We start from the raw sequence: 26,236 nt of genomic DNA on the forward strand, positions 1-26,236 counted from the left end.
ATATCTGTTCTCCTGTGGTTTTTTAGATCCATATGCTCATGTTTCATTCCTTCACCGAAGCAAAACAACCGAAACCATCAAGTCAACATTGAACCCAACATGGGATCAGACTATCATATTTGATGAAATTGAAATCTTTTTTTTTTTTTTTTTTTCTCGCATAATTTTTATTGTTTTTAAATCATAACAAACAAGAAAATAAAACAGTTTACACCTTGTTGTCACAGATTTCTTTCTATAAGACTTCCTTCAGCTTCCCCTGAAATCATCCATACCCTAATTTAACAAATTCACACAAATCCTAGCTTATATTGACATTATTTTCTCTTTCCTTCTTTTTCTCTTTAGACAATATTCCAACCTTTTCACAGAGCTTTTTTAAACCCAACTAGCGTTATCTGACCTTCACTTACATTTTCCAGATATTCCACAAATTTCCCCCAGTCCTCAATGAACCTTTGGTCTTTTAAATATCTAATTTTCCCCGTCAATCTGTCCATCTCCGCGTATTCTAGTAGTTTTGCTCTCCATTCCTCAAGCGTCGGTATGTTCTGTTGTTTCCAATTTTGAGCCAATAAGACCCTTGCAGCCGTTGTTGCATATTGGAAGAATTTACTGTCATTGTTCTTTATATCACTTCCTGCTAGGCCTAACAGAAAAGCCTCCGGCTTTTTCCCAAAGTTATATCTTAATATACTTTTCATTTCATTATATACACTTTCCCAAAAGCCTTTGACCTTTCTGCAGTCCCACCACATATGGAAGAAGGATCCCTCTTTTTCCCTGCATTTCCAGCATTTATTACAAGTTTTATATATTTTTGCTAATTTTGCAGGTGTTATATACCAACGGTAAAACATCTTCATGAGGTTCTCTTTTAACGTTATGCAAGCTGTAAATTTAAGGTTTTTTTTCCAGAGTTTCTCCCATTCTTCATAATATATATTATGGCCGATGTCCCTTGCCCAATGAATCATCACAGACTTCACTTCCTCATCTATCAGGTTATACTCTAATAGCATATTATACGTTTTAGAAAGAATTTTGTAATCATTGTTTATTATTTCAGTCTGGAATTTAGATTCTTTATCCGCGTATCCTCTCTCTTTAACGTCTTGTCTAAACATTTCGTTTATTTGGAAATAGTGTAACCAATCATAGACTTTTCCTTTAACCTGGTCATATGGTTTCAATTTCCATGTCCCCCCTACTTTTGTTAACAATTGTTCATAAGTTATCCAGTCACCTCTCATGTTTACTTTTTTCACGCTCATAACTTCCAATGGGGATAGCCAGTGTGGTACTTTAGGTTCTAATAAAAGTCTATTCCTCTCCCAAACTTCCAATAGAGGGCCTTTAAAAATATGTGTTGCGAAACCCTTGTGCTTCCTCTTCCCCTGCCATAAGTACGCGTGCCATCCTGCTCTATTGTCGAACCCCTCCAGGTCTAATAGTTCCTTATTTTCCAATTTTATCCATGTTTTCACCCAGCAGAGGCACGCTGCCTCATAGTATAACTTCAGATCTGGCAGGGCGAATCCCCCTCTTTCTTTAGTTTCTGTTAACAATTTAAACTTAATCCTTGGTTTTTTGCCCTGCCAGACATATTTTGAGATTCCTCTTTGCCACTCTTTGAATATCTTAGTGCCCTTGATTATCGGTAAGTTCTGGAACAGAAATAACATTCTCGGGAGAACGTTCATCTTAATTAAGGCTATCCTACCCCAGAATGACAATCTCAGCTTCCCCCACCTCTCCAAGTCCTTTTTTATCTCTTTCCATACCTGCTCATAGTTATTCTTAAATAGGTCTATATTTTTCGGGGTTATCCATATCCCTAGATATTTTACCTTTTTGGCCACTTCTATTTCTGTTTGTTGTTGTAATTCCTCGATTGCCTTCGAATCTAAATTCTTCACCATTATTTTAGTCTTCCTTTTGTTTAACTTAAAACCAGCCACCTTACCAAATTGTTCCAGTTCTTCCAGTATCTCTTTTATTGAGTTCAGCGGGTCTTCTGTTGTTATTACTAAATCGTCTGCGAATGCTTTAACTTTATATTCATTTTCACCGATTCTAATCCCTTTTATTTTCTTATTTTGTCTTATTGAGTTCAGGAGTACTTCCAGTACTATTATAAATAGCAACGGGGAGAGTGGGCAGCCTTGTCTTGTACCCTTTTCTACCGTTATTTCTTCTGACACCACATTGTTTATAATTAATTTGGCCTTTTGCTCCGTATAGATTGCCTTTATTCCGTTGAAGAAGTTCGTACCAACCTCCATATATTCTAACTGTTTTAGTAAAAAGTCCCAAACTATATTATCGAATGCTTTCTCTGCATCCACGAACATCATTATGGCTTGCTTATCATACCTGGCAGACAAGTATTCTATGGAATTTATTATATTTCTAATATTATCTCTCATTTGCCTGCCAGGCAGAAAGCCCGCCTGGTCTCCATGGATATATTCTAGCCATATGTTTTTAACTCTACTTGCCAATATTCCTGCGAAAATTTTATAATCGACATTTAACAGCGAGATCGGCCTGTAGTTCTTAACTTGCGACAGATCTGAGTCTTGTTTTGGGATTAAAGTAATGAAGGCATCAAGAATAATTTAAAATTGGATTGTCTATCATATCTACAGCTTGTCAGATCAACTTTTGTTTGCCAATTATAGAAGAAAGAGAGAATGGGAATGTAAAAATCAGTCTTTTAAAATGGATCACCATACACATATCTGTTCTCCTGTGGTTTTTTAGATCCATATGCTCATGTTTCATTCCTTCACCGAAGCAAAACAACCGAAACCATCAAGTCAACATTGAACCCAACATGGGATCAGACTATCATATTTGATGAAATTGAAATCTATGGAGATCCCTACACGGTAGAACAAAACCCTCCTCATGTGGTTGTTGAACTCTTCGATAGTGACCAAGTGGTAGGTATCAGCTTTTTTCCAGATTTCCTCTTGATTATATAATGACAGCAGGTGATTACAAATTCACCATTTTGGATTCGTCCATTTTTGCAGGGCAAAGATGAGTTCCTTGGAAGAACCTCTTGCTGTCCTATGGTCAAGCTCAACCCAGATATTGACATCAGTCCCAAACTTCTCTGGTATCCAGTTATGAATGGGGGCAAGGCTTGTGGAGATGTGCTTTTAGCAGCTGAGCTTTTGCTGAGTGAAAAGGTAGCAGAAAACAAATATATTGATTTCAGACTTAAAGCCACCGTGACGAGATGATTGCTCTGTATGACTTAGGCTTTATATACATGAAGAAACCCTTTTCTTTGTATCTTTGAGCAGGGTGGAACCAACCTTCCAATTCTTCCTTCAAAAAAAGCATCAAACCTTTATATGGTGCCACAAGGAATCAGACCCGTGGTTCAACGGACTGTTATTGAGGTATTGTTGTTGTTACTTGAAGATGTCTTCTGAATGTCAGGTAGTTGTTTATTGCTTTGACATCTGATGGGAGGGCGTTCCACAGGGCAGGCGCCACTACCGAGAAGGCCCTCTGCCTGGTTCCCTGTAGCTTTGCTTCTCACAATGAGGGAACCACCAGAAGGCCCTCGGCGCTGGACCTCAGCGTCCGGGCAGAACGATGGGGGTGGAGACACCAAGACATGCCAAAACATGAGATATTCATAAGGCTGTGTGGAAACAACAGGTGCTGTTTTGGATCAAGAAGCATTAAAGTGTTCAGAATGTTTATGGGGATAAGGCTTTATTTGTGCAAGCTTCTACCCCAGGTTGCCGGGTTGGCAGCAGATAAAAGTCTGTTCATGGTAAACTGTCACCAGATGTGTAACCAATGGAATACTTGAGAAGTGAGTTGGGAAGTTCCTTGTCCAAATGTAATCATAGTCATGAACTTAGCTTTCGGTTAGCAAATGTCTCTCAGCCCTGCATATGTGATGTGGGTATGACAGTACCAGCTTATCTTACAGGGCTGCAATGAGATCCCATGAGTGATGGACACTGAGTGCTTACAAAAAGTGTTGCATAAATGCTGACATTTATACAATGTATTTGAATTAATAAACAATGTAGTCTTACCATTGTGGGTCCTCTACTTCCTTGAACCCAGCCCCAGCACACTGTTCATTATACAGATGGGAGGGGGATGAGTTCTGTCCCCCATTTCCTTACAATGGCCAGGTGTGTATTCTATATGGTGGTCACAAGCAGACATGACAATATGCCATAAAGTATGGCTTGTTTAAGCACTGTATGCACCAAGCTCTGTGTAAGTGCATGCAGCTGAGAACATTCCCAGTGATATACAACTGTAACTTAACTCGTGGTTTAAATGAGTGACAAAAAATGGAGATTTAATCATTGAACTGTTTTGAGGTGGTTCTCATGAGCGTTTATCGGGTTTCTAAGTGTGCTCCCAGGTCTGATAAGGTTGGAGACCCAGGCAACAGAGCATGTTTTCCTTTAGCAACGTTGACTGTGTTTGCTTTGTTTTTTGTTTGAAACAGATACTTGCCTGGGGACTGCGCAACATGAAAAGCTACCAAATGGCTTCTGTTACTTCCCCTAGTCTCATTATAGAGTGTGGAGGTGAAATGATAGAATCTGTTGTGATTAAAAACCTGAAGAAGACACCAAATTTTCCCGGATCTGTTCTCTGCATGACAGTGGTATGGTGCTGAATTCTCTTTTATTGAAGATCTGTAGCACACTTGTGGTGCTGGTAAAGGGGGGAATTTGAATTAGTATGCTCATATTAGAGCAATAGCAGTGGATATCGGGTAGCCTGAGGTGTTTTGGCACCTGAGGCTAAACAGCCTGCTGTCATCCCTGTGATGGGAGTGCAAATAACAACAACAATAACAACAACAATAAATAAATAATTTATTTCTATCCCACCCATCTGGCCGGGCCTCCCTAGCCACTCTGGGCAGCCTCCAACAAAATATTAAAATACAGGAATGCTTCAAACATTAAAAGCTTCCCTAAACAGGGCTGCCTTCAGATGTCTTCTAAAAATCTGGTATTTGTTGTTCTCTTTGACATAATTCGATAAGGAGTCTTCCCTGATGGACAGATAGGGGGGAGAGTCTTTCTGGATCCCCCCTCCTGCCTGCCAGTGAGCCTTTGAATCCGTTCCTTCAGGATAAGCTAGTGCAAAACCCCACCACACCACCAGGCGGGGAAGATCTTTCCCCCCACACCCAGCAGCAAAGCTGGATGGCGGAACACATCCCCTCTTGCTGACTCAGGCTTTGTCGCCAGTCCCTCTCTGCCCCTAGAGGCCAGGGAAACCAGTGGCAAAGCTGGGTGGCAGAACGAGGTGACACATTTTCAGGAATGCCGCCTGAGGCAAACGCATCACCCAGCCTCATGAAGGGAGGCAGCTCTGATTGAGTAAATGAACCCACCCTGGAAATTACCTTTGAGGTGATTTAAATATTTCTAGAGAGTCCTGTGTGCAGCAAAGCACTGTGTAAAGCCGTTGTTGCACATGGATGGCCATGCTCAGTGGCACTGACATTAGATGTGGATGAATATTTGCATGCCCATCCAGGAAAGGGTGGGAAACTCACGTAGCACAGATAGCACTTGCATGCCCGTGCATGTGCATTCATGCCTACTGCAAGAATGCTTCACTTTTTGCCCAGTGGATTTCCCATCTGTTCTTGATTACATACAGCAGCGTAAACTCGCAAACTGGCTGTTAGTTGCTTCCAAGCTAGATTCAAGGTTATACTACGGGTATATAAAGCTCTCTTTTGTGGGTGCCTGTGCCTTCAAGTTAAAAAAAAAAAAGAAACTATTCCATTATCCAGTCCTGGAGCCCAACTGAAAGGGAAGCACTCAGGGGTAGACTTTGCATGGAAATAAGTTTTGGGTGTGAGGAAGCTTAGCATCCCCACCCAAGCATCCCTTTTGTTCTTAAAGTTGGACCACCCACATTCCGCTTTGGTACAGACCTACATACATTTAAGAGTTGCCAGAATCAGGGCAGGTTGTACAGCTCATTCGAAAGCAAAGGAATCCTGTGAGGTGTGTATTTGTTTTAAGTTAAGGAACTGTGTTCTGTTTTTTTGTTTTAAACTAGTCACTGCCCAAAGAGGAATTGTACACGCCATCACTGGTTATTAAAGTGATAGACCACAGGCAATTTGGCCGTAAACCTATCGTGGGACAATGTACCATTGGGGCACTGGAGCGTTTTCGCTGTGATCCTTACGCGACGAAAGCCGACATTGCACCACAGATGAAAGGTAGAGCTCCCATAATAATGATATTTTTCTTATCGGATGTAGGTTTTGCAACAATCAACACAATTTGCAGGAAACATAGCAAACATGCAATCTCTTGAAGTAAATGTACACCAACTTTTCTGTAGCTCCCATTCGTTTGTGAAGGTTGTAGAGGCAACTTTTCCCATGGATGTTAGACTGACTCAGCACGCCTAGCAGTACCACTTTTAAAGAATCAGTATTCACTAGGGATGCTTGAGGAGATCATTATTCGTGAATTTTGATACAAATTGACTGTACCTATATCTTCTGGGCTGGGGTGGGGACCTGAATGCAGTTTTCCTTTGGTTTTTATACTTCTTCAGATTTTGTGGTGCAGTTCTCTGCATGTTGGGGGATTCATTTAGAAATGGGTACTTTGAGGGAATACATGTTTTGAGAAAAAATATGTATTTAAAGTTATTGTGTGGATTTTTTTAAAAAAATGTAGATTAATGTGGAAACAGGACAGGATATACTTATGAATGAACACATGCAAAACTGTCACAGTCTTGATAAGTCCATCCTTAGTATTCACACATAATGATAGAAAGTTGAGAAAGTAGCAAGAATATTAGCAAATGATTTTGCAATGCCACCCTTGGTACTGCTGTGACCCAGTCCCACCTTTTTCATTGTTCTGCACACTGAGTTATGGAGTTAAAAGTTTTCAGCTCCCTGGTGGAAAGCAAATGGGTTGTCTCGAACCTAAGCCAGTTACATTCCCATTGAAATCCACAGGGCTGAAGTTAGTCATTACTGTTTTTTTACATTAATTTCAGGGAGACCTACGTATGACTAACAGTTATATCCAACCCATCTATCTTTATTGTGGCTTGTATCCAATAAAGTTGTCACAGTAAGGCAGTAGAACTTCTCTCCCCCCCCCCGAACAGATTGGGGGGGGGGAATTCCATTGTACAAATGGAATAACCTTGTTGGCTACATGGGCATAGCAACTGCCCCCCAATCAAGGAAATAAATAAAAATACTTAACTAACTGACCAATTGCGTTACAGATATCTTAGTTCTCCCACCCCGCCCAACATAAAGCCTGACTTACCACCTGCTTTTTAGGCAAGATTTTCTCCCAAATTGGTGTACAATAAAATCCACACAAAAGTACAATATATTCAAGAATATTTTTGTGTGTACATGTTTTGTGTGTACATGAGCTCTAGGCAGCTGACAATTTGGTGAAGGCTGTAGACTTTTCTAGACAAAGAGAGATAGCAGGAGGAACTGGAAAAAATAAAGGCTAAAATTATGACTAAAGAAAAGTTTACAGGTGTGATTCCCCCCCCCCCATGAGTTGCTTATCATCATGGAATATTTGATTTGCAGTTACTCTTCTGTCAGCTGCACCTCGGCGAGATGTGGTCATTGAAGTGGAAGACACGCAACCTTTACTAGCAGCGCAGGTAATCGCCTTAATTTGCAGGTTCAATTCTTTCCATTTTTGTGGTCAGTTCATTGGCTTTTTAGCCTACAACTTCAGCAGACACAAACCTAACCAGGCAAAGTGTCTGTAAAAGTTGGAGGGAGCTCTGGGAATACAATGTAGAAGTATATGTTATGGCATATACTTTGTTATTTCTCCAGTCTTACTATTTTATTGCTCTGTGGAAATGAAAATCTCTTACTTGTATATGTTCATGCTGGTTGTGAATTGCTTGCCAGCAGCTTTAGAACATATTTGCTGTTCAAAATTATTCAGTGAATAAATTGATGAATAATGTTTGAACTCTTATCCTGTTCACTGGCAATCCTTGAGGTTCAAAATCCAAAATATTAATTAGATTTGGTTGAATTTAGGGAGCCCAAATAGCATTTTCATGCAGGTGCTGTTAAACAAAACACCTGTCAGTTGCATGGCCTACCTGTTATTTCCTCAATTACATGGCAAGATGAATGGCTCAGCTTAGATGCATGTAGTGCACATTTGCATTTAGCAAGTTCAAAGTAATTTTGAACATCAATACGTACTCCTATATTATTTACTGTAAACTGAGTATTGCCAGTTAACTAATATGCAAGATTGTTCATCAATAGCAAATATGAGTCCAAGTGCTAATACTTAATGCATTTTTTAGCTTGCGTGCTAACACACGATGAACATATTTGAAGTTCATCATTTAATACAAAAGCTTTAAAATTGTGATTTATCTGTTTCTGTGTAATTGCAGGTTGTTTAAAACCGTGTTTGTCTTGCTTTGAGAAGCCCCTTCTCCCTCGTTGACTGCCGTTTCATTCAGTCTTTGATGTAGTGTAGCTGCCCTTTAATTGTACCATATGGAGAGAGCCAATTAGATGAGCAAACATTGTGTTATTGTAAACCACAGAGGTCCATGTCCTTGCAGATAATAACATGTGTTCGTTGTATCAGTCAGTCTTCCTGTTCGACTGTAATAATTAGAGGTCATCATTCACTAACCACTATCAAGAAAGATTGGGAAAGGAAGGACTGTAGGGTTGTATACTGCCTGTGGCTTGTAATGTTTTACTTGATAACTTCACATTTTACCTAGAGGTTGTAGGATTACACTTATGAATGAAAAGGAAGAAGTGGTATGCTCAGGTCTTGAAGAGATCAACGTAGCAAACTTTTAAAAAAAACTTTAAAAAATCAATATATCAATAAAATATGGACTTCAATTATTTGAGATATTTTAAAGGTAAGACAAAATAAAGGCTTCTTGGGGAAGCAAACAATAAAAAAGAGTATGCCGTTAACAGACTAGAATAACAGATGTAGAACTTTCCTAAACTACATTCCAATTTCTAGTGTTTAAGCGGTATGTCAACAGCACTCAGCAAAATGGCTTCTCCAACAACAGTGCATGTATGTATGAAGAAAATGCATGCACACTATTCACCTGGGGCCTTAGGTGCTTTGGTTCACTTGAACTTTCATTCCTCCTTTGAATCTTCTGCAGGGAGGTTTTGGAGAAAACCAACTTTCAGGTTTTAAAGCAGAATGCTTACTTAGAAAATAAATTTCCATTCACATTTGGACATTTTCAGAGCAGTATTTCCATTTGGAACTGGAAAGCTTGCATTCACATTAGCAATTCACATAGGGTGCAGATTTGGATGTTGACGATAAGATGGAATAATATGCAAATAAAATATAAAAATATTTTTAAAAAGTTAAGTTGGATATTGAAGGAAAATTCTTATCTTCACATGCAGTAGATCAGGGGTCAGCAACCTAAGGCCCATGGGCCAGTAGCGGCCCACGGGACTCTTCTATCCGGCCCATGGCAACCCCTGCCGCCCCCGCCACCCGCTCTTACCGGCATAGTGCAGTGCGGCATGGCGCAGCGTAGCACGGGGACCAACCTCTGGGTTGATGGTGCCTGTGCGCATGCGCATGGGCGCTCCTCCAACCCGGATGTGCACCGGAAATAGTGTGTGTGCATGCGCATGGGCGCTCCTCCGACCCAGAAGAGCTCGTGTGCACACACACTCCGACCCATCCTCCAACGGACGGAGCATGAACCGGCCCATCGTCCGGTAAGCTTGCTGACCCCTGCAGTAGATGACTCTGATCTTTATATGGATGTTTTCTCCAAAATCTCAAACGTAATTGGTTTTGGGGACACAATGAGTGTTCATGGGCTGTACTATAATCATTGGCATTCACAGATAGAGGTTATAATTGTAGTTTGTTGTGGAAATTTGTTTTACAGACAAACAGAATCATCAAGTTTATATTTTCAAAATATCAGGGCAGAAGTGGTGGTGGTAGCTGTACAAAGTGCAGCAAGAAAATAATGGTTCATTTTGCGTGTGTTTTCTCTCTCTTTCATTAGAATGCCAATCGAAATAATAAGTTTCACAGTACTTTCTCTCTGTTTCGAGCTCTAAAGGAGGGCTGGGGGATCTGGGACCCTCCAGATGTTGCTGAACCTAAACTCCCATTATCCCTCATCATTGGCCATGCTGGCTTGGGCTGATGGAAGTTGGAATCCAACAACATTTGGAGATGACAAGTTTCCTACTCCAGAAAAAAACAGTTTCTCTCTCCCCCCGCCAATATAGAATAATTCATAGAACTACAACTTTCAATAGCCAAATGGTCAGAGCTTTACCAGGTGCTGAAAGTGGAAAGTATTTATTGCACAAAGACTGGCTTTCACATCATGGTAAACCAATAAAATAAAACAGATATTAAGGTTGCAACCCCAAAATAAGTCCTTTCAAACTCACTGGAACTTACTTTTCAACAGACATGCATAAGGTGGTTCTGTAAGTGCTTAGATATTTATTTATTTATTAACTTTCTCTCTTGACTATCCTCCCAAAGGAGCCCTGTGATAAAACAATGCAATTCAAAATAATGTAAGCCTATCTAAAGCGTGGATTTGGAATCACATGGCGTATGACTGCAATCTTCATAAAACTGGAAATAAAATGGAATTCTTATATAACACATCCTAGTCACCTTTTAACAGTAACAGATCACCAGTGCAGTTTTAATTACTTGGGAGATTCTGAACAAATGAATGAGTCCTGGAACTGTCAGGCTGATAATCAGGTTAAGCCCTTGTGGTAGTTCCATTAGATGCTTTATTTTCCAACTGTATCAAATTGCTGTATTTATTTTCTGGAGTATCAAATTGTTGGATTAACAGGTCTGTTGGTTATGAAATGGACATACTACCCTAATAAATACTTGGTCAATATGCAGAGACACAAATAAAAAAATATATTGCCTGCACATTTAATATATTCATTAAACACCCACAATTTATTTTATTCAGTGTATAGAACCGGGGGGAAATATTGGTTGAATTTTAACTATTCTGCTTTGGTTTTTCCTTCCCCATCCCTTTGGATGTGTCCTCCTGAACAGCTCACAGAAAAGGTAATGAAATCTATCCTTAGTTTGGTTATGTAAACTATTCCCTTTGTACTTATTAAGAAGTCTCACCATGTTCTAAAATATGGGGCAATACAGCACACAATAACATTACATTGTTAAAGTTAACTAGCCTCAACCTGGTCAGTTGTGGCTGCATGAGTTTAAGTTTCTGGAAGGAAGAATACGGTCGTACCTTGGTTTTCGAGCAGCCTAGTTCTCGAATGTTTTTGCTCCCAAATGATCAAAACCCAGAAGTGACTGTACTGGTTTTCAAACGTTCTTTTGGAAGCCGAACGTCCAACAGGGCTTCTGCAACTTCCGATTGGCTGCAGGAGCTTCCTGCAGCCAATCAGAAGTGGCGCTTTGGTTTTCGAACACTTTGGCAGCCGAACAAACTTTTTTAATGGATTCTGTTTGACTTCCAAGGTACAACTGTATTAATAAAGGGGTGGAGCTACATGCACTTTGGCCCACCCATTTCCTCTCAAAAAGCAGCTCTGAAAGGAGAACCCATTGGAAGAAAAGTTCCACGTTCCTCATTGTATTTATTTTAACGAGATATCCACAAGAGAACCAATGAAGCTCTGTTGAAATGAAGAGATATAACAAAGCAATAGCAATTGGCCAGATGCACCTTTGTCACTTCAGTTTTCTGCTCTGTATTTCGGACTAAATCTTTAGCTTCTTACATATTCTGCCTTTTATTTGCAGTGCACTCCCTGTACAAGTTGCATGGAAAGCAGGTTGAGTGTCACCAGCACCCAAATTTAGGGTCAGGGAACTGCAAATGTGCGGCGCTCCTGACACCTTGCCATAGATGTGCCAATGTGAATCTTCACCACTGGAGGCCTCTCTGTGCCCCTCAGGTCACCCAGAGCCAAGTCTGCCAGTTTAGTGCGCCTACTCTGAAGAGATCTGCTGGGAAGAGCCCTTGCTGGGATTGTGGGGAAAGAGGTCCTATGCCAGGAAAAGGCATCTCATGCAAGAGGGTTTTCTGGCATATCCAATGTAATCTGGCAACATTCCAGAGGCTTTGAGGCTCTGTTAGATCTAGAGCCATTCTCTGCCTTGCAGCTTTTTGCTACAGGAACCGTATGATCTGTGAATCTCTCTTGGCCCCATCATAGACTTTGGGGCCATTTAATCAGAATGTCTTCTGGTGAGGTCTACAGCACACATATCCAGCTAAAGGTGCCCCTTCCTCTGCTTGCTGTGATTGGTTAAGGCTTGGCCCCTGCTATACATGTGTGCTGCCTAGCTTCCACACCTAAGGACTAGATCTGAGGTGGGGAGCCTGTGGGGAACTTCCAGGTATTGCTGGACTTCTAAATCCCTTTAGGCCAAATTAACATGGCCAGCAGATAGGGCTGATGAAAGTTGTATTTCAGCAACAGGGCCACAGGGTCCCCATCCATGGGCTAGAATAGATCATCCTGAAATTTCAGTTTGTTTTTACATACACCTATAATCTCCCATTTTTATATAGGAGGAAGAAATTGTCGACTGGTGGAGCAAGTTTTATGCTTCAATAGGAGATACTGAGAAATGTGGGCAATATATTGCAAAGGGATACGATACGCTAAAGGTATTTGTTTTGAGTGCATTCTTGTTGTTGTTTAAAGATGTCGCCAACTTTAAAAATAAGCAGACTTTAGTTCAATGTACTATTTTTGGTTGAACTTGCCACCCTCAATTTTAAAAAACTTGAGGCATATTGCTTTTTTATTTTTGTACAAGGGGTTGTGAAATAGGTCCCGGGGGGAAACTCCAAAGTTACCTTTGAAAGAGGCATATTCTCTTGCATGATCACTGCACATTTTGCATGAGTGCTATGGGAAAATGACAAGATCACGCCACCAAATAACAGATTGCTGCTTACTGTATTATTATCCCAGGCAATCTAAAGTTCTTTCACATGCACCATGAATTATATATACACACACAGTCACTTTCTTTAAAACTTAGGGATGTTTTGCAAAGTTGTGCATTTATTGAAGCTTGCCACTTGTTTGTTTCTAATGCTTTTTTTGTAATTTTACCTAACTTTTGTTTCAAGGTGTACAAGAGTGAACTGGAGAATGTACCTGATTTTAGGGGTTTAACAGATTTTTGTGATACTTTCAAGCTGCATCGGGGCAGGTCTGAAGAAAATGATGACCCTAGTGTTGTGGGAGAATTTAAGGTAAAACACGCACACCTTAAATTACATTATTAGGCAGAAAACCAAGCTTAAGTACGGTACTGTTCTGCGTAGTACTCCATTCCTAAGACAGAACAGATACGTAATAACCAAGTAAAAAAGGCTTGTTTTGGTTTGGACTTACCTTTTCATTTTTGTTTAACTTCATAGGGCTCTTTTAGGATCTACGCATTACCAGATGACCCTAATGTACCACCTCCTCCTCGGCAGTTCCGTGAACTTCCAGACAGTGGGCCTCAAGAGTGTATCATTCGGATTTATATAGTCCGAGGCTTAGAACTCCAGCCTAAGGATAACAATGGAATGGTGAGTTAACATTTCCAGATGAGCGTTAAGATTAGACCATTATTGTCTACAACAGGGACATCCAACTCCCAAGAGACTGCAATCTACTCACAGAATAAAAAACTAGCAGTGATCTACCCCTGAGGTGTTGAGTTGTTGAGCTTTTTCTAGGGAGGAAAGTCCCATTTTGGAGAGGAAAATGTCGCTCACCAAGGGAACAATCTGCCTCGCAGAGAAAACTCTGTCTTCTGTTCTAACGATCATGCGTGAATGGAGGAGGGGGAGGGGCCGGATGCTCTTATGCCACCACAACGGAGCCCATAATCAACACCGGAAACTGATGATTGACCAGTTAGACATCCCTGGTCTGCAAGCTGTAGTACAGCTTAGGACCAGGATTCTGGTTTAGACCAGGATTCAGGTAATATTATTATTAATAGTAATAATAATTTTGCAATAATTTAGCAGGAAGAAATAGGCAGATATATACAGTGGTACCTCGGAAGTCAAATGGAATCCGTTCCGGAAGTTCATTATACTTCCAAAACTGTTCACAATAATAACAATAATAATTTATTATTTGTACTCCACCCATCTGGCTGGGTTTCCCCAGCCACTCTGGGTGGCTTCCAACGAAGATTAAAAATACATTAAAATGTCACACATTAAAAACTTCCCTAAACAGGGCTGCCTTCAGATGTCTTCTAAATGTCAGGTAGTTGTTTATCTCTTTGACATCTGATGGGAGGGCGTTCCACAGGGCGGGCGCCACTACCGAGAAGGCCCTCTGCCTGGTTCCCTGTAGCTTTGCTTCTCACTGTGAGGGAACCGCCAGAAGGCCCTCGGCGCTGGACCTCAGTGTCCGGGCAGAACGATGGGGGTGGAGACACTCCTTCAGGTATACTGGGCTGGAAACCAAGGTACAGCTTCCAATTGGCTGCAGAAAGCTTCTGAAGCCAATTAGAAGCCGCAGAAGCCATGTCAGACATTCAGGTTCTGAAGAACTTTTGCAAACCAGAACACTCCTGGGTTTGCGGCATTCGGGAGCCAAAACGCTCGACTCACAAGGCATTTGGGATCCAAGGTAGGACTGTACAGAGCTATGAATACTGAAATGTTTTATAAAATAATACCATGACTGAGAATGCTGAAATTTTCAGGTGGACATGGACTCCCCCAGGTGCTCCTAAGCAAGTCACTTCCCCCATCTATATCTCTTAAAAGGCAGCATCTGTTACTTGCCTCACAGTGGTGTCACAGCAATAGATGAGATAAGGATTGTAATGACTAACATAGCAATTACTTGCAGGGACCAGTGCACCAAGGCATAAATGGCGCTCCTTGCTGGGAAGAGCTGGAGTGGTTCTCCAGCCTCTTAGGTGAAAGGGCCAGCTCTATCTGCACAAAAGGCTGCATGCCCAGACCTGTTCCATCGGCCAAATTTCCTTGGGAAGTTTCCTTGTGTAGGAGCTCCATATATAGACATGGACCTTCTTAGAAAATGTGGCATGTATTAATTATCAATCCTACAGTGCACATGAATTAAAAATACCCTTGTTTCCAAACAGTGTGATCCTTATATTAAAATCACCTTGGGCAAAAAAGTGGTGGAAGACAGAGATCATTATATTCCCAACACTATCAATCCAATTTTTGGCAGGTAACTTTTAAGACTTCCTCCTTCTGTGTGATTAGAATGGCTCTAATCCTCTCATAGATTAAAGAACAATTATGCCTTGTCATAGCCTTAATTTTGTTTCAAGAAATCTTTATTTCACCTTACTCTTACTTATGAAAAAAAAAAGTCAGGGGAATGGGGGGGAAGTGTGGCATGCTCTTCTTCTGTTTTTTTGTTATGGGAGGATCCTGAATTGGATTAGAACACAGTGAGGGATGGACTAGAACATTCACCTCAATTTACAGAGGAAGATAATTCTCCCATTAGTACTGCTGATAGTACTAATATTCCAGTTAATAAACTGGAATTGTATACAGTTTTTTAAAAGGAAGGGGTGGGGGATTTTGGAAGAAGGTAGAGAGTTTAATCCTTGTGCTAATGATATGCTAATGTCCTCAGAATGTGACGAATTAAGATGTATGTATAAGTTAGAAATAAGGATTTTTATAGTACTCATTTGCTGTTTTTTCTATCAGCCAATTATCTTGTATCAGCCCACAGGTCCATAGTGACCCTTGCAGGGTGTTTAACTAGTAATTCCAATTGCAGTGGCTTACTGGTTTATGAAAAATGCTGATCGTATTTGTTGTGAGTGTCACTAATGTTTTCAGGGTGGTTAGTTTTCTGAATTTCAAACATGCCAAATATTCCTGTGTTTAGAATGTACGAACTGAGTTGCTTCTTGCCTCAAGAGAAGGATCTGAAAATTTCTGTTTATGACTATGATATGCTGACTCGAGATGAAAAAGTTGGTGAAACCATCATTGATTTGGAAAACAGATTTCTCTCCCGCTTTGGATCTCAGTGTGGAATACCACAGCAGTACTGTGTGTAAGTTGCTCACTGCTATAGCTATTAAAAACATGGAAAACCTAAGCCCATGATTAAATGTCTCCCTGCGAAAACAACGTTCCTTAGAAGCAGTTATCTTGGCTGGACTTAACGCCTCATATTTACTGCATTTTCACAGACTGTGATAGGATATGCTATGGCTTTCCTGATTAAAGCAATGTCTCCACTGAACTTACCTCAGTTCAGAATCCTATATATATATGCCAATGTGTCCCTGAAGCTCCTGCACATGTGTGCTTTTCAATAAGGCAGCTTCATAAGTGAAAAGGATTCATATCTAAGACTGCTGCTTTCATTACAGGAAATGGGAAGCCCTTGTGAGCAGTGCCAAATAATATTTTACAGCTTCAGTGTGTGTGTAAGAAATCAAGGGGGAAGCATCCTTCATGTGGGCACTTCATTTTCATTGCAACAAAAAATATAGCCTTGAAGTGTGTGTATGTTTGGCTTCATTCAGACATAACATTAAACCATGGTTTCAGGAATGAGCATAGCATCCACCCAGACTAATATACGGTACTTCATTCTTTTCCTCCAGCTTGGCTAGAAAAAAATTAGAAGCTCCGCTTCCATTTTAGATTAGCCACAGTTTAGTGTATCCTCCGAATCATAAAATGTGGTTAATCTTAACTATGCTTAGTGAAAACAGCCAGCTTTATCAACTATGATTTGAAGCTGAGTGAGCACAGTTTGTTCAGGCTTGAAATAGGTGATTGGCAATGGAGGGGAAATCACTTGGGCTCAGAAGAAGGCTAAACTAGTTCTCATAGGCTCCAAAATAGCCTAGCATATTTTAGTTTTGCAAAACACCCTATTGTGGAGTCGAATTCCCGTCTTTTAAATTCAACATAATTCCATCCACTCATTCATCATATTGAGGAATATGGCAAAGTGTTACTAAGAAATGATGTGCCTGCATCCAAGAAACATGCTGTCTATCTATCCTGAATTTTTCTCTTAATTCCTAAAAAAGCTCAGGTATCAATACATGGAGAGACCAACTGAAGCCAACACAACTCTTGCAAAATTTAGCCAGGGTCAAAGGCTATTCTCCCCCAGTCCTTTCTGAAAACGGGAGGAGGATTAGTTATGGAGGAAGAGAATACACTTTGGAAGAATTTGGTAAGTTTTCTCCTTGTTATTGAGTTTCGCTGATTTGTGTTTGTGCTGTCCCCACTGTGTTTTCCTTGAGCATTTATATTTATAAGAATATAGAATTGAAACTTCATTGTCAATTGTAGCCAGTAGTTTTGACGTGGAATACCAGATCAGCATGTGGAACTGGGGCTTTCCAATTGTTCACTATAGGAAAGTGAAAGAGATGCAATGCATGACTGAGTGGAATTTTGCCTTTCCATAGCTAGCAGTGAAAACCCCATGTGCTCATAGATCTAGCAGGCTGTTCTTGGTCCACAATAAATCTATTGAATGATTGTATATATTTATACTTGCTAATTTCAGTATTTGGCGGTCAATGCCTACTGATTTACATTTTTCTTTCTTTACTTCAGAGGCCAACAAAAAACTGCATGAACACCTTGGGCCTGGTGAAGAACGGCTTGCCCTTTACATTCTCAGAACTCAGGGCTTGGTGCCTGAGCATGTAGAGACAAGAACTTTGTGCAGTACCTTCCAGCCAAACATCTCACAAGTACTATACATTTATATTTTATTTATTACTGCATTTATATCCCACTTTTCTTTCAAGGAGCTCAGCTCTACATCATCAGTTACATCCACCAAGTCCCCTGGTGACTGGCTTGGCATCACATACCTGATGTAGATACAGTGTTTTTTTCTGGGAGGACGCAGGGGGATGCCTACCCCTAAACACTTTATGAATCTAAGTTTGGCCTCATTGAGGGGCAGTATTTCAATAGGAGTAGGAAAATGACAGTACTCCTAAACATTTTTTTAGAAGAAAAAAAGTGCACTGTGTATCCACTGGGACCTCTAGCTGTATCAACCCCCCCCCCCCAAAAAAAAACCACACACAATTAGAGCTGGATGAGGATTTTTCATCTTTATCATATTTTGCCATTTGGGGGCAGGGTGAACTTCTGGTTTCCCCCCTGCATGTTAAGCATTGTTTGTTTGTTTGTTTGTTTGTTTTGTTATTATATGAAGTGGTATGAGAAGCTGTTTCATGGGTCACTGCAGTATTCCGTTCTTGGTGTTTTGGTAAAGACCTGTAATTTTTCACAGCACTTCAAGCGCTGTATTGACTGTGGCAAGGGCTTGGGCGTTCCAAGTGAATTTTCTGACATCTTCACCTTGAAACAACAGAAAACCCAGCAATGCCATGTCATAAATTACTTTTGAAAGGTCTCATGTGTTTCAACCATGTGTTGCCATGTGACATGGTAGGCAGGTGCAAGAGTGGAGAATCAAGCCCAAGGTCTAACTGTGCATATGCAATAAGCTGCATGGTTCTTTGGATTCAGGCCATGATATCAAATTGGAATATTGATAATGTCATATAACAGGGTTTTTGTTTTTGTTTTTTTAAAAAAAAGACCTGACACGATTGCCTTACTTGATACAGGGGAAGCTTCAGATGTGGGTGGATGTTTTCCCCAAAAGCATGGGTCCACCCGGCCCTCCTTTCAACATCACTCCTCGCAAGGCTAAGAAGTAAGTAAATAAGGATTACAGTAGGTGGCATGCTTTTTTGGAACTTCCATGTTGACTCTTTAACTGCAGTGATGATTATGAGCAGAATATGATTACTTCATATTCTGTTCCAGTCCTTTCCACTGCTAGAATACAAACGTGTTCTTTATACTCCACAACAGGGATATCCAACCAAGTGCCTTCCAAATGTTGTGGACTACAAGTTTAACCATTCCTTTTTAAAAAATATTTTTTATTAGTAATTTCAACATAACATATTATCAAAAAGCATATCATCCTTAAATCCCCCCTATTTTTTCCCTCCCCCCTCACCAAAACATAACCCACCCTCCCCTTCTCCCCCCCCCCGACTTCCCTCAGCTTCTCTCTCGGGTTTACCAACATATGTTATTTTCTGCATGTTACAAAACTGTACAGATCCTTAATTTATCTATCTAAATATTATCAGTAAAAAGTTTGTGAATGTTTATTCAAAACCTGCCAAGGAGTCCAGTTCATTTTGTTGTTTCTTTAAATACTGACACACAAATTACATGACGAGGATAACTGTGACTTTAAAGATGAATGGGAACCCTTTACAAGTTTAACCATTCCTGACCATTGGCCATGCTGGCTTGTGATGATGGGAACTGCAGTCCAAAACATCAGGAACGAACCATATTGGCTCCCTCTGATCTGCTGGATATAAACCTAAGAGCAAATCCTGTATTCCAGGTATGAACTGCGGGTAATTGTGTGGAACACAAAGGATGTCATCCTGGATGAAAAAAGCATCACAGGGGAAGAGATGAGTGATATCTATGTGAAAGGGTAAGAGACCCATATCCCAGATCTTGTTAATGATGAACACAACTGTAAGATCAATTTAAAGGTCTGGTTCTCATTAAGAGTACCACTGCATTGAGCTTTGACTGCAGAAGTTTCCAGGTTCAATCCCCAGCAGCTCAAGGAGGGAAAAACCCGTGTCTGGAAGCATGAAGAGCCACTTCCTGTCAGAGAATACAGAGCTGGGCTAGATGGACTTGGTACAAGGCAGCTGCCTGTGATGTCATTACTGAAAGAAGGAATTAATGAAAGGCTGGAACGTTGTCCTCAGGCACGAAAATGTCTTGAGCTGGCCCTGTCAAATGACTTCTTTGTTATCTTGGGTGTAGGAAGTTTAATGGGGACATTGGGAACGATTACTGGCAATATATCTAACTGGCAGAACTGGCCACATTACACTGAGATTAGTGGAGCTATTTGGGATGAAATCAGACAAGAGAGTGCCAGGGTCTCTGTTTCAGTTCTGGTGTTTTGCAACATAAACATTACAGCTCCGAAGCTGCAGTGAAGTGTTGCTGCATTGTGCAAAGCCATCAGTCCTATTCACTATACACAGCTAAATGTCATTGTTTCTGACTTTCAGATGGATGCCTGGCCATGAAGAAAATAAGCAGAAAACAGATGTGCATTACAGGTCCCTAGACGGGGAAGGGAACTTCAACTGGAGATTTATTTTTCCTTTTGAGTATTTCCCAGCTGAGCAGCTCTGTACTGTTTCAAAAAAGGTGATTCTTCTCTGATTATGTTAGTAATAAAAATTAAGCTTGGCCATTCACAGCCAAAGGCCTTGCACCAGACACTGAGTTGTGTGTAGATTTTTCCTGAATCTTTTAAAAAAATAAAAAACGACACAGCAAACTGCAACTTCCACAGCCACATGTTTTGGTAGATCTGTTTGGAATGGAAGGAAAGTTCTGTCCCCTCCTTTGTTTTTTTCTGCTCAGATTTGCTATTCCCCTGCACAGATGCTTTTCCATCCATAGAGGAAAAGAGACAAGTAGAAAAGTAGCAGAGTATAAGAACATGATTTTGGGAAGGAAATGACCAGAGTAGAAAGGGTTAAAAAGCCCTCCCCACTTACTGTTCTTCCACTGAAACTTCCAGCCTCCCACATCTGCTTTTCATATAAAGAAAAATCAGCCTTAATATTGGAAGAACTATTACAGGTATCTGTAATGTCATATCTAGAGTAGCCCATAGGTAGGTCAGATTGTGGCCTTTACCAAATTCACACATTCAAGCAAGTATTCGTCACTCCTTGCCACCTGAATATTTTAAAATGCAAATATTTTGTTATGAACCTTGCTTTGCATATCCCTGAGATACAGTTTTCTTTCCACTATGTCTGATAATGAGTTCTAAGATACAAAAAATAAACTCCACACCTTTTTGGCTCCAGAACTACAAACCTGCATAATATTAAAGTGTTTCATAGTGTGAAAATTTCAGGTAAGATTCTTTTTTTAAAAAAAGCAATATATTGACAGTTCAGATGCAAGGAAACCAATTACTTGTCTGCTGTGAGTGCAGCAGCAAAAGTTTTCACCAGTTTAGGCAAGCAGAGGACCTTCTAATGAATTGCTTTTGAATGTGATCCTTTTTGGCCAGCAGACCAAATCTCTTTCTCATTCCACCTCTACTGGCCAACTTTGACAGGTGGGTGGAGCCATGCACTGTCAGTCATGATGATGTCAGGTGTCTGACTCATCAAAATTGGCCTGCAGAGGTGGGGGGGGAGAGATATTAAGCAGCAAATTAGCACTGAGTAGGATTTAACTCTTCGCTCATTAGCTGAAGTTGAGCGTGCTGCTGTGGCTGCATAGTGCTGTTCCTTGTAGGAAACAGTGAGTCTGGCCAATGCAGAATTTAACTCTGTCCATCATCTGAGATCACCTGCCCAAACATGAGCTGATTGAAAGGTAGATTTGGTTTGGGGAATTGGGTCCCCCGGTGGGCCAAAAGGTTGCCCAACCCAGCTTTAGGCACACACTTTTTTCCTGTAGTCACAACTCCCTTTTTGTGGAAATGCTGCTGACAGAGAGATGGAATTAGGGGCAGTGGGAGGGAGGTTGGGTCACTGCAGCAGGCATGAAAATTACTATTTCTTTTTACTGGTTTTGTTCTCCTTAGGAACACTTTTGGAGCCTTGACAATACAGAATTCAGAATTCCACCCAAGCTGCTTATTCAAATATGGGACAATGATAAGTTTTCCTTGGATGACTATCTCGGTATGCCCTTTGAAGTATAATATGGGTTGGTTGGGTGGGGAGTTTTGCAAAGGGAGAGATTTTTGTCAAGTTTTCATTTGGAGAGAAACGAAGTGCGTGACCAGATTTCCCACCCACCCACCCTTCTGTCTTTTCTTATAGGTTTTGTTGAACTTGATTTACACAATGCAATTGTGCCAGCAAAGTCTCCAGAAAAGTGCTCTTTGGACATGATTCCAGAATACAAGCCAACTAACACTCTCAAGACCCCTAAGACTGCTTCACTCTTTGAACAGAAATCCATGAGGGGATGGTGGCCATGCTATGCAGAAAAAGATGGCTCCCGTGTTTTGGCTGTACGTCCCCGTTAATATGCATAAATAGTTACATTATTAGTTGCCAGGGTTTCATTTTGCCTCTAAATCTCTTATAACTCCCTCCCCCCTCCAGCACTTCTCCACCTTCCTTAAATATCATGAGCAAAATATCATAATAGCATAACTCAGCCTTCCTCAAACTGGTGACCTGCAGATGTTGTGTCCATCATCAGAGCTGGGGCTAATGGAAACGATTGTCAAAAACATATGGAGGGCACCAAGGTGGAAGAGGCTGGAATAACTTATCACTAACCTGCCCCAGATGTGCACAACAAGATCCAGTGATTACAGCCAGGACCAACTGACATGAATAGCTTATCTCTCATTGATTTTAATGCATTCATAATATTTTCTGCTTCAAGAGCTGTGATCTATATCTTCATGCATGCCCCCCCCCATTTTATATGGCTTGAAAATATATAATAATTAATGTTTTGTGGCATATAAACCCAAGGATTCTATGCACACAAATTTCCAGTTTTGTTTCTTAAAACTTAATGGGAAGCATTAAGAACCTAGCTCACCCTGTGTAATTCCTCTTCTTCATCTGCAATGCCTGACACTGGAGGTCTGTTTTACTTGATGGTATTTTCATTTATTTGAAGGGTAAAGTTGAGATGACTCTGGAAGTCCTTGGTGAAAAAGACATTGATGAACGGCCAGCTGGTAAAGGGAGAGATGAACCTAATATGAACCCCAAATTAGAGCAACCAAAGTAAGATACTTTGCTATATTTGAATTCAATATTCTTTAACCTTGAGTATCCAGATGTTGTTAGACTACGATGCCCAGCATTTCTGATTGGCTATGCTGGCTGTGGATGATGGAAGTTGTGGGAATGGGAGATGAATGAATGCTATGCCAAATCTAGACTTCTGTGCCATACATCTGAAGCACCCTTATACCACTTTAAAAGTCATGGCTTCCCCCCAAGAATCCCGGGAGCTACAATTTGTTAATGGTGTTGAAAGTTAGGAGACCTCTCACAGAACTACAATTTCCAGCACCCTTAACAAACTACAATTCATGGGGGAAGCCACGACTGTTAAAAGTGATATAAGAGTGCTTTAAATGTATTGTGTGGGTGTGACCTTAGTCAGGCTTAATGTAAACCCATTGAAATAAATGATTTTATTCTAAGCATGACCAAGTCAGGATCCAACACAGTGTTCTCAAGAAATAACAGACTGTAACATGAATTAAAAAAATCAACTATTTTAAAACATTTAGCATCAACTATATACTGGATGTTTTATAGAACCTATCCATGATATATAAGCCCCCTCTGCAGCACATAATCAAAATTCTGAACTATCTGGTCTTTAGTTTTATAAATGCGAGACATTATATGCTAGGCTTTACTAAGTTATCAGATAATTTAACTTTTATACCTAAGCAGCAAATATCATGTGCCTGTTTTCATTTAAACCCCACTTGACTGTAAGGAGTCATGTAAAAGCCCAAGGCAACATGTAGGTAATAGTAATGTGATTTCATTAATAAAAAATTGTCAATGAAACTTGGCATTCAGATTTCATATTGGGATTCGGCTCCCTAGTTCTTGAATTGTTTGAACCTTCTCAGAGCAGAGTAGGCAATGGAAGTCATGGAGGAACCATTACAACTGTGTGACATCAGAGCACAGCTGGTAGTGGCATCAAGAGAGGCAAAGGCCGGGCAAACACTGCAAGAAAATGAAAAGGATGAGGGACAGAAAACTACTGTGTAAGATTTAGAAGCAAGGTTGGCCCAACTACAGGACTGGCAAAATTCCAAAGGCACCATGCAGCTAGGAAAATTCTGGATGGGAGAAACCCAGTTTCCTTTCCCGAACTCAATATTTGGAATAGCAGGCTCAGCTCCATAGAAGTGAATAGATTGAAGACTCTCACCTGAAGACTCCTATCCTGCATAGAAGAAGATAAAGGCAATAGAAATGTGAATTTACAGCAAATTGGCTCAAACTGGTCTTATTTTAAAACATCTGCCTTTTGTCTTTGTATGAGATGCTCTAAGCATGATCAACTATAATGGGGTAGCCAAGGTGATACCCCCCAGATATTGCTGGACTACAATTCCCATGATCCCTGACTATTGCTGGCAGGGGTTGATGGGAACTGTAGTCCAAGTTGTTCAGAGGCTACCAGGTTGGCAATCGTTGTCTTACACAAAATCGAGAACACAGTTCATTAGCAATAAATATGCTAGTTCCTTGCTAAGGTAACCAACTTTTTTTTGTTGTTGTTCCAAAATATAGCCGACCAGATACATCTTTCCTTTGGTTCACAAATCCATGCAAGACAATGAAGTTCATTGTGTGGCGCAGATTTAAGTGGGTCTTCATTGGCATCATCCTCCTCCTGATTGTGCTCTTGTTTGTAGCAATTCTATTGTACTCACTGCCGGTAAGCATTTAAAAACGTGTAATAGTGTTTTTTGCTTGTGACATTGTGTCTGTTATAGGTTTTAATTCAGGATACAAGCCTGATGCTCCTGTCCAGGGAGCAGTGCATGAATTACTATCATTGGAAAGGGGAGGAAATAAATTGCCTGTCATTTCCCTTAAGGTATTTTATATCTTTGGAGGGTTTATCTCTGAAGATAACTTGGAACAAGATGTAATGCAGATGTAGCAGCTAGCTCCTTTGTTGACCGAGGCCACTAGCCGAGTTACTCCAGTTCTCAAAGCTCTGCCAATACATTTCTCAGCCAAATCCAAATTTTACAGATCTGGGGAGGATGATCCTTAGCATCCCAGCATTAGAATGGTACATTTTCCTGGGAAACAAGGGCAGATATGAATGGTGGCACCCTAGTTTTGGAATTCCCTCCCCCTTGAAATCTAGTTGGTGCCTAAACTGCTGATCTTTAGATGCCAGGCTGTCCTGTCCAGGTCTTTGACAATAGCTTCACTGCCATTTGAAATGGGTTCAATTGCTATTTTGATTGTATTGTTGTGATTTTTTTAATTGATAATGTGGTTTTATGGATTTTATTGTTACCTGCCCAGAGATCTGTGGGTGTGGGACAGGATATAAAGAACCTAAATTAAATTAAAAGTATGTTGAACTGAGTTTTAGCGAATCACTCTTCAACTAAAATAAGTGTGTGTTTAAATTCAGAATGCACTTTGATCACTTTTCCTTCTCTTTTTTTGTAGAACTACCTGTCAATGAAGATTGTGAATCCATTTTCATCTGGTTAAGGAATACTCTTTTCTATAAAATGTTACATTCCAGTAAGGTTTTGAAACCTCCACCTTTGGACCCAACATAACCACCTGATAATCCTATACATATCTACTCAAAAACAAGCCCCCCTGAATTCAGTGGGACTTACTCCCTGGATAGGATCGCTGCATAAATCAAGCTGCTTGTGTTTTTAACCAGGAAGAGGGTCATTTCTAAGAATTGAACTGTTATGTATGATGTATTGGGTGGTGCCAACTGTAAAATACTATGCTACAGTTCAGCGTTTTGACTACAACAGTTCATTTTCTTGTTATGTTATCATCTGTTTTAAAAATTACTTTCCAAAAACATTATTCCAGAAAGCTTTCTCTTTCTCTCTCCTTTTTAAAGATGCACTCTACTTAAAGTATTTTTTTTATCATGAGCACTTTGAAATCCTGCCTCTTGATTTATGGAAAAAGCAGGCACTACTTACATTTTTAGAAATGAAAAAAACAAAACAGTGCAATAATAATTGTTCACCAGCTGTGTGAACCTCATGTTTTTAAAAGGACATATTTACAGCAACAAGCTTCCATTCGCTGTGGTTCAACTTTTTGAGCAAAATGATGAAATAAAGCAATATAAACTCATGATTTATCATTGTGATTATTATAGTTACTTCTAATTTCAATTATGTGTTCACAACAGCAAAAATCAGATGTCAAGACGGTGGTAGTATCATAATTACAATACTGTGCAGTTGGATACCCATAATCCCACTGAAATCAATGAATGGGGTGAGTGAGGATTAACTATATAGGACATGGGTCGGCAAACTAAGACCCAGGGGCTGGATCCAGCCCAATTGCCT

The 26,236-nt window shown here is 40.3% G+C and overlaps 1 protein-coding gene across 1 annotated transcript in view; it reads left to right on the plus strand.

Annotated features, from left to right (window-relative positions):
* MYOF (myoferlin) overlaps window positions 1–26,018 on the plus strand; it is an 85,726-nt gene extending 59,708 nt beyond the window's left edge. The window contains exons 31-52 of the mRNA XM_081863593.1: window positions 2,767–2,948; window positions 3,042–3,200; window positions 3,318–3,416; window positions 4,499–4,660; window positions 6,082–6,247; window positions 7,610–7,686; window positions 11,124–11,135; window positions 12,619–12,717; window positions 13,189–13,314; window positions 13,483–13,638; window positions 15,186–15,277; window positions 15,956–16,126; window positions 17,121–17,269; window positions 17,659–17,798; window positions 18,693–18,781; window positions 19,496–19,591; window positions 20,190–20,331; window positions 21,737–21,836; window positions 21,978–22,171; window positions 22,798–22,907; window positions 24,450–24,597; window positions 25,353–26,018. Coding sequence (XP_081719719.1) covers window positions 2,767–2,948; window positions 3,042–3,200; window positions 3,318–3,416; window positions 4,499–4,660; window positions 6,082–6,247; window positions 7,610–7,686; window positions 11,124–11,135; window positions 12,619–12,717; window positions 13,189–13,314; window positions 13,483–13,638; window positions 15,186–15,277; window positions 15,956–16,126; window positions 17,121–17,269; window positions 17,659–17,798; window positions 18,693–18,781; window positions 19,496–19,591; window positions 20,190–20,331; window positions 21,737–21,836; window positions 21,978–22,171; window positions 22,798–22,907; window positions 24,450–24,597; window positions 25,353–25,397 — 2,714 coding nt within the window. The 3' untranslated portion in view covers window positions 25,398–26,018. The remainder of the gene's footprint in view (window positions 1–2,766; window positions 2,949–3,041; window positions 3,201–3,317; window positions 3,417–4,498; window positions 4,661–6,081; window positions 6,248–7,609; window positions 7,687–11,123; window positions 11,136–12,618; window positions 12,718–13,188; window positions 13,315–13,482; window positions 13,639–15,185; window positions 15,278–15,955; window positions 16,127–17,120; window positions 17,270–17,658; window positions 17,799–18,692; window positions 18,782–19,495; window positions 19,592–20,189; window positions 20,332–21,736; window positions 21,837–21,977; window positions 22,172–22,797; window positions 22,908–24,449; window positions 24,598–25,352) is intronic.
* Window positions 26,019–26,236: the final 218 nt, after the last annotated feature.

Source organism: Podarcis erhardii (assembly GCF_964252035.2).
Source record: "Podarcis erhardii genome assembly, chromosome: 5".
NCBI lineage: Eukaryota > Metazoa > Chordata > Lepidosauria > Squamata > Lacertidae > Podarcis > Podarcis erhardii.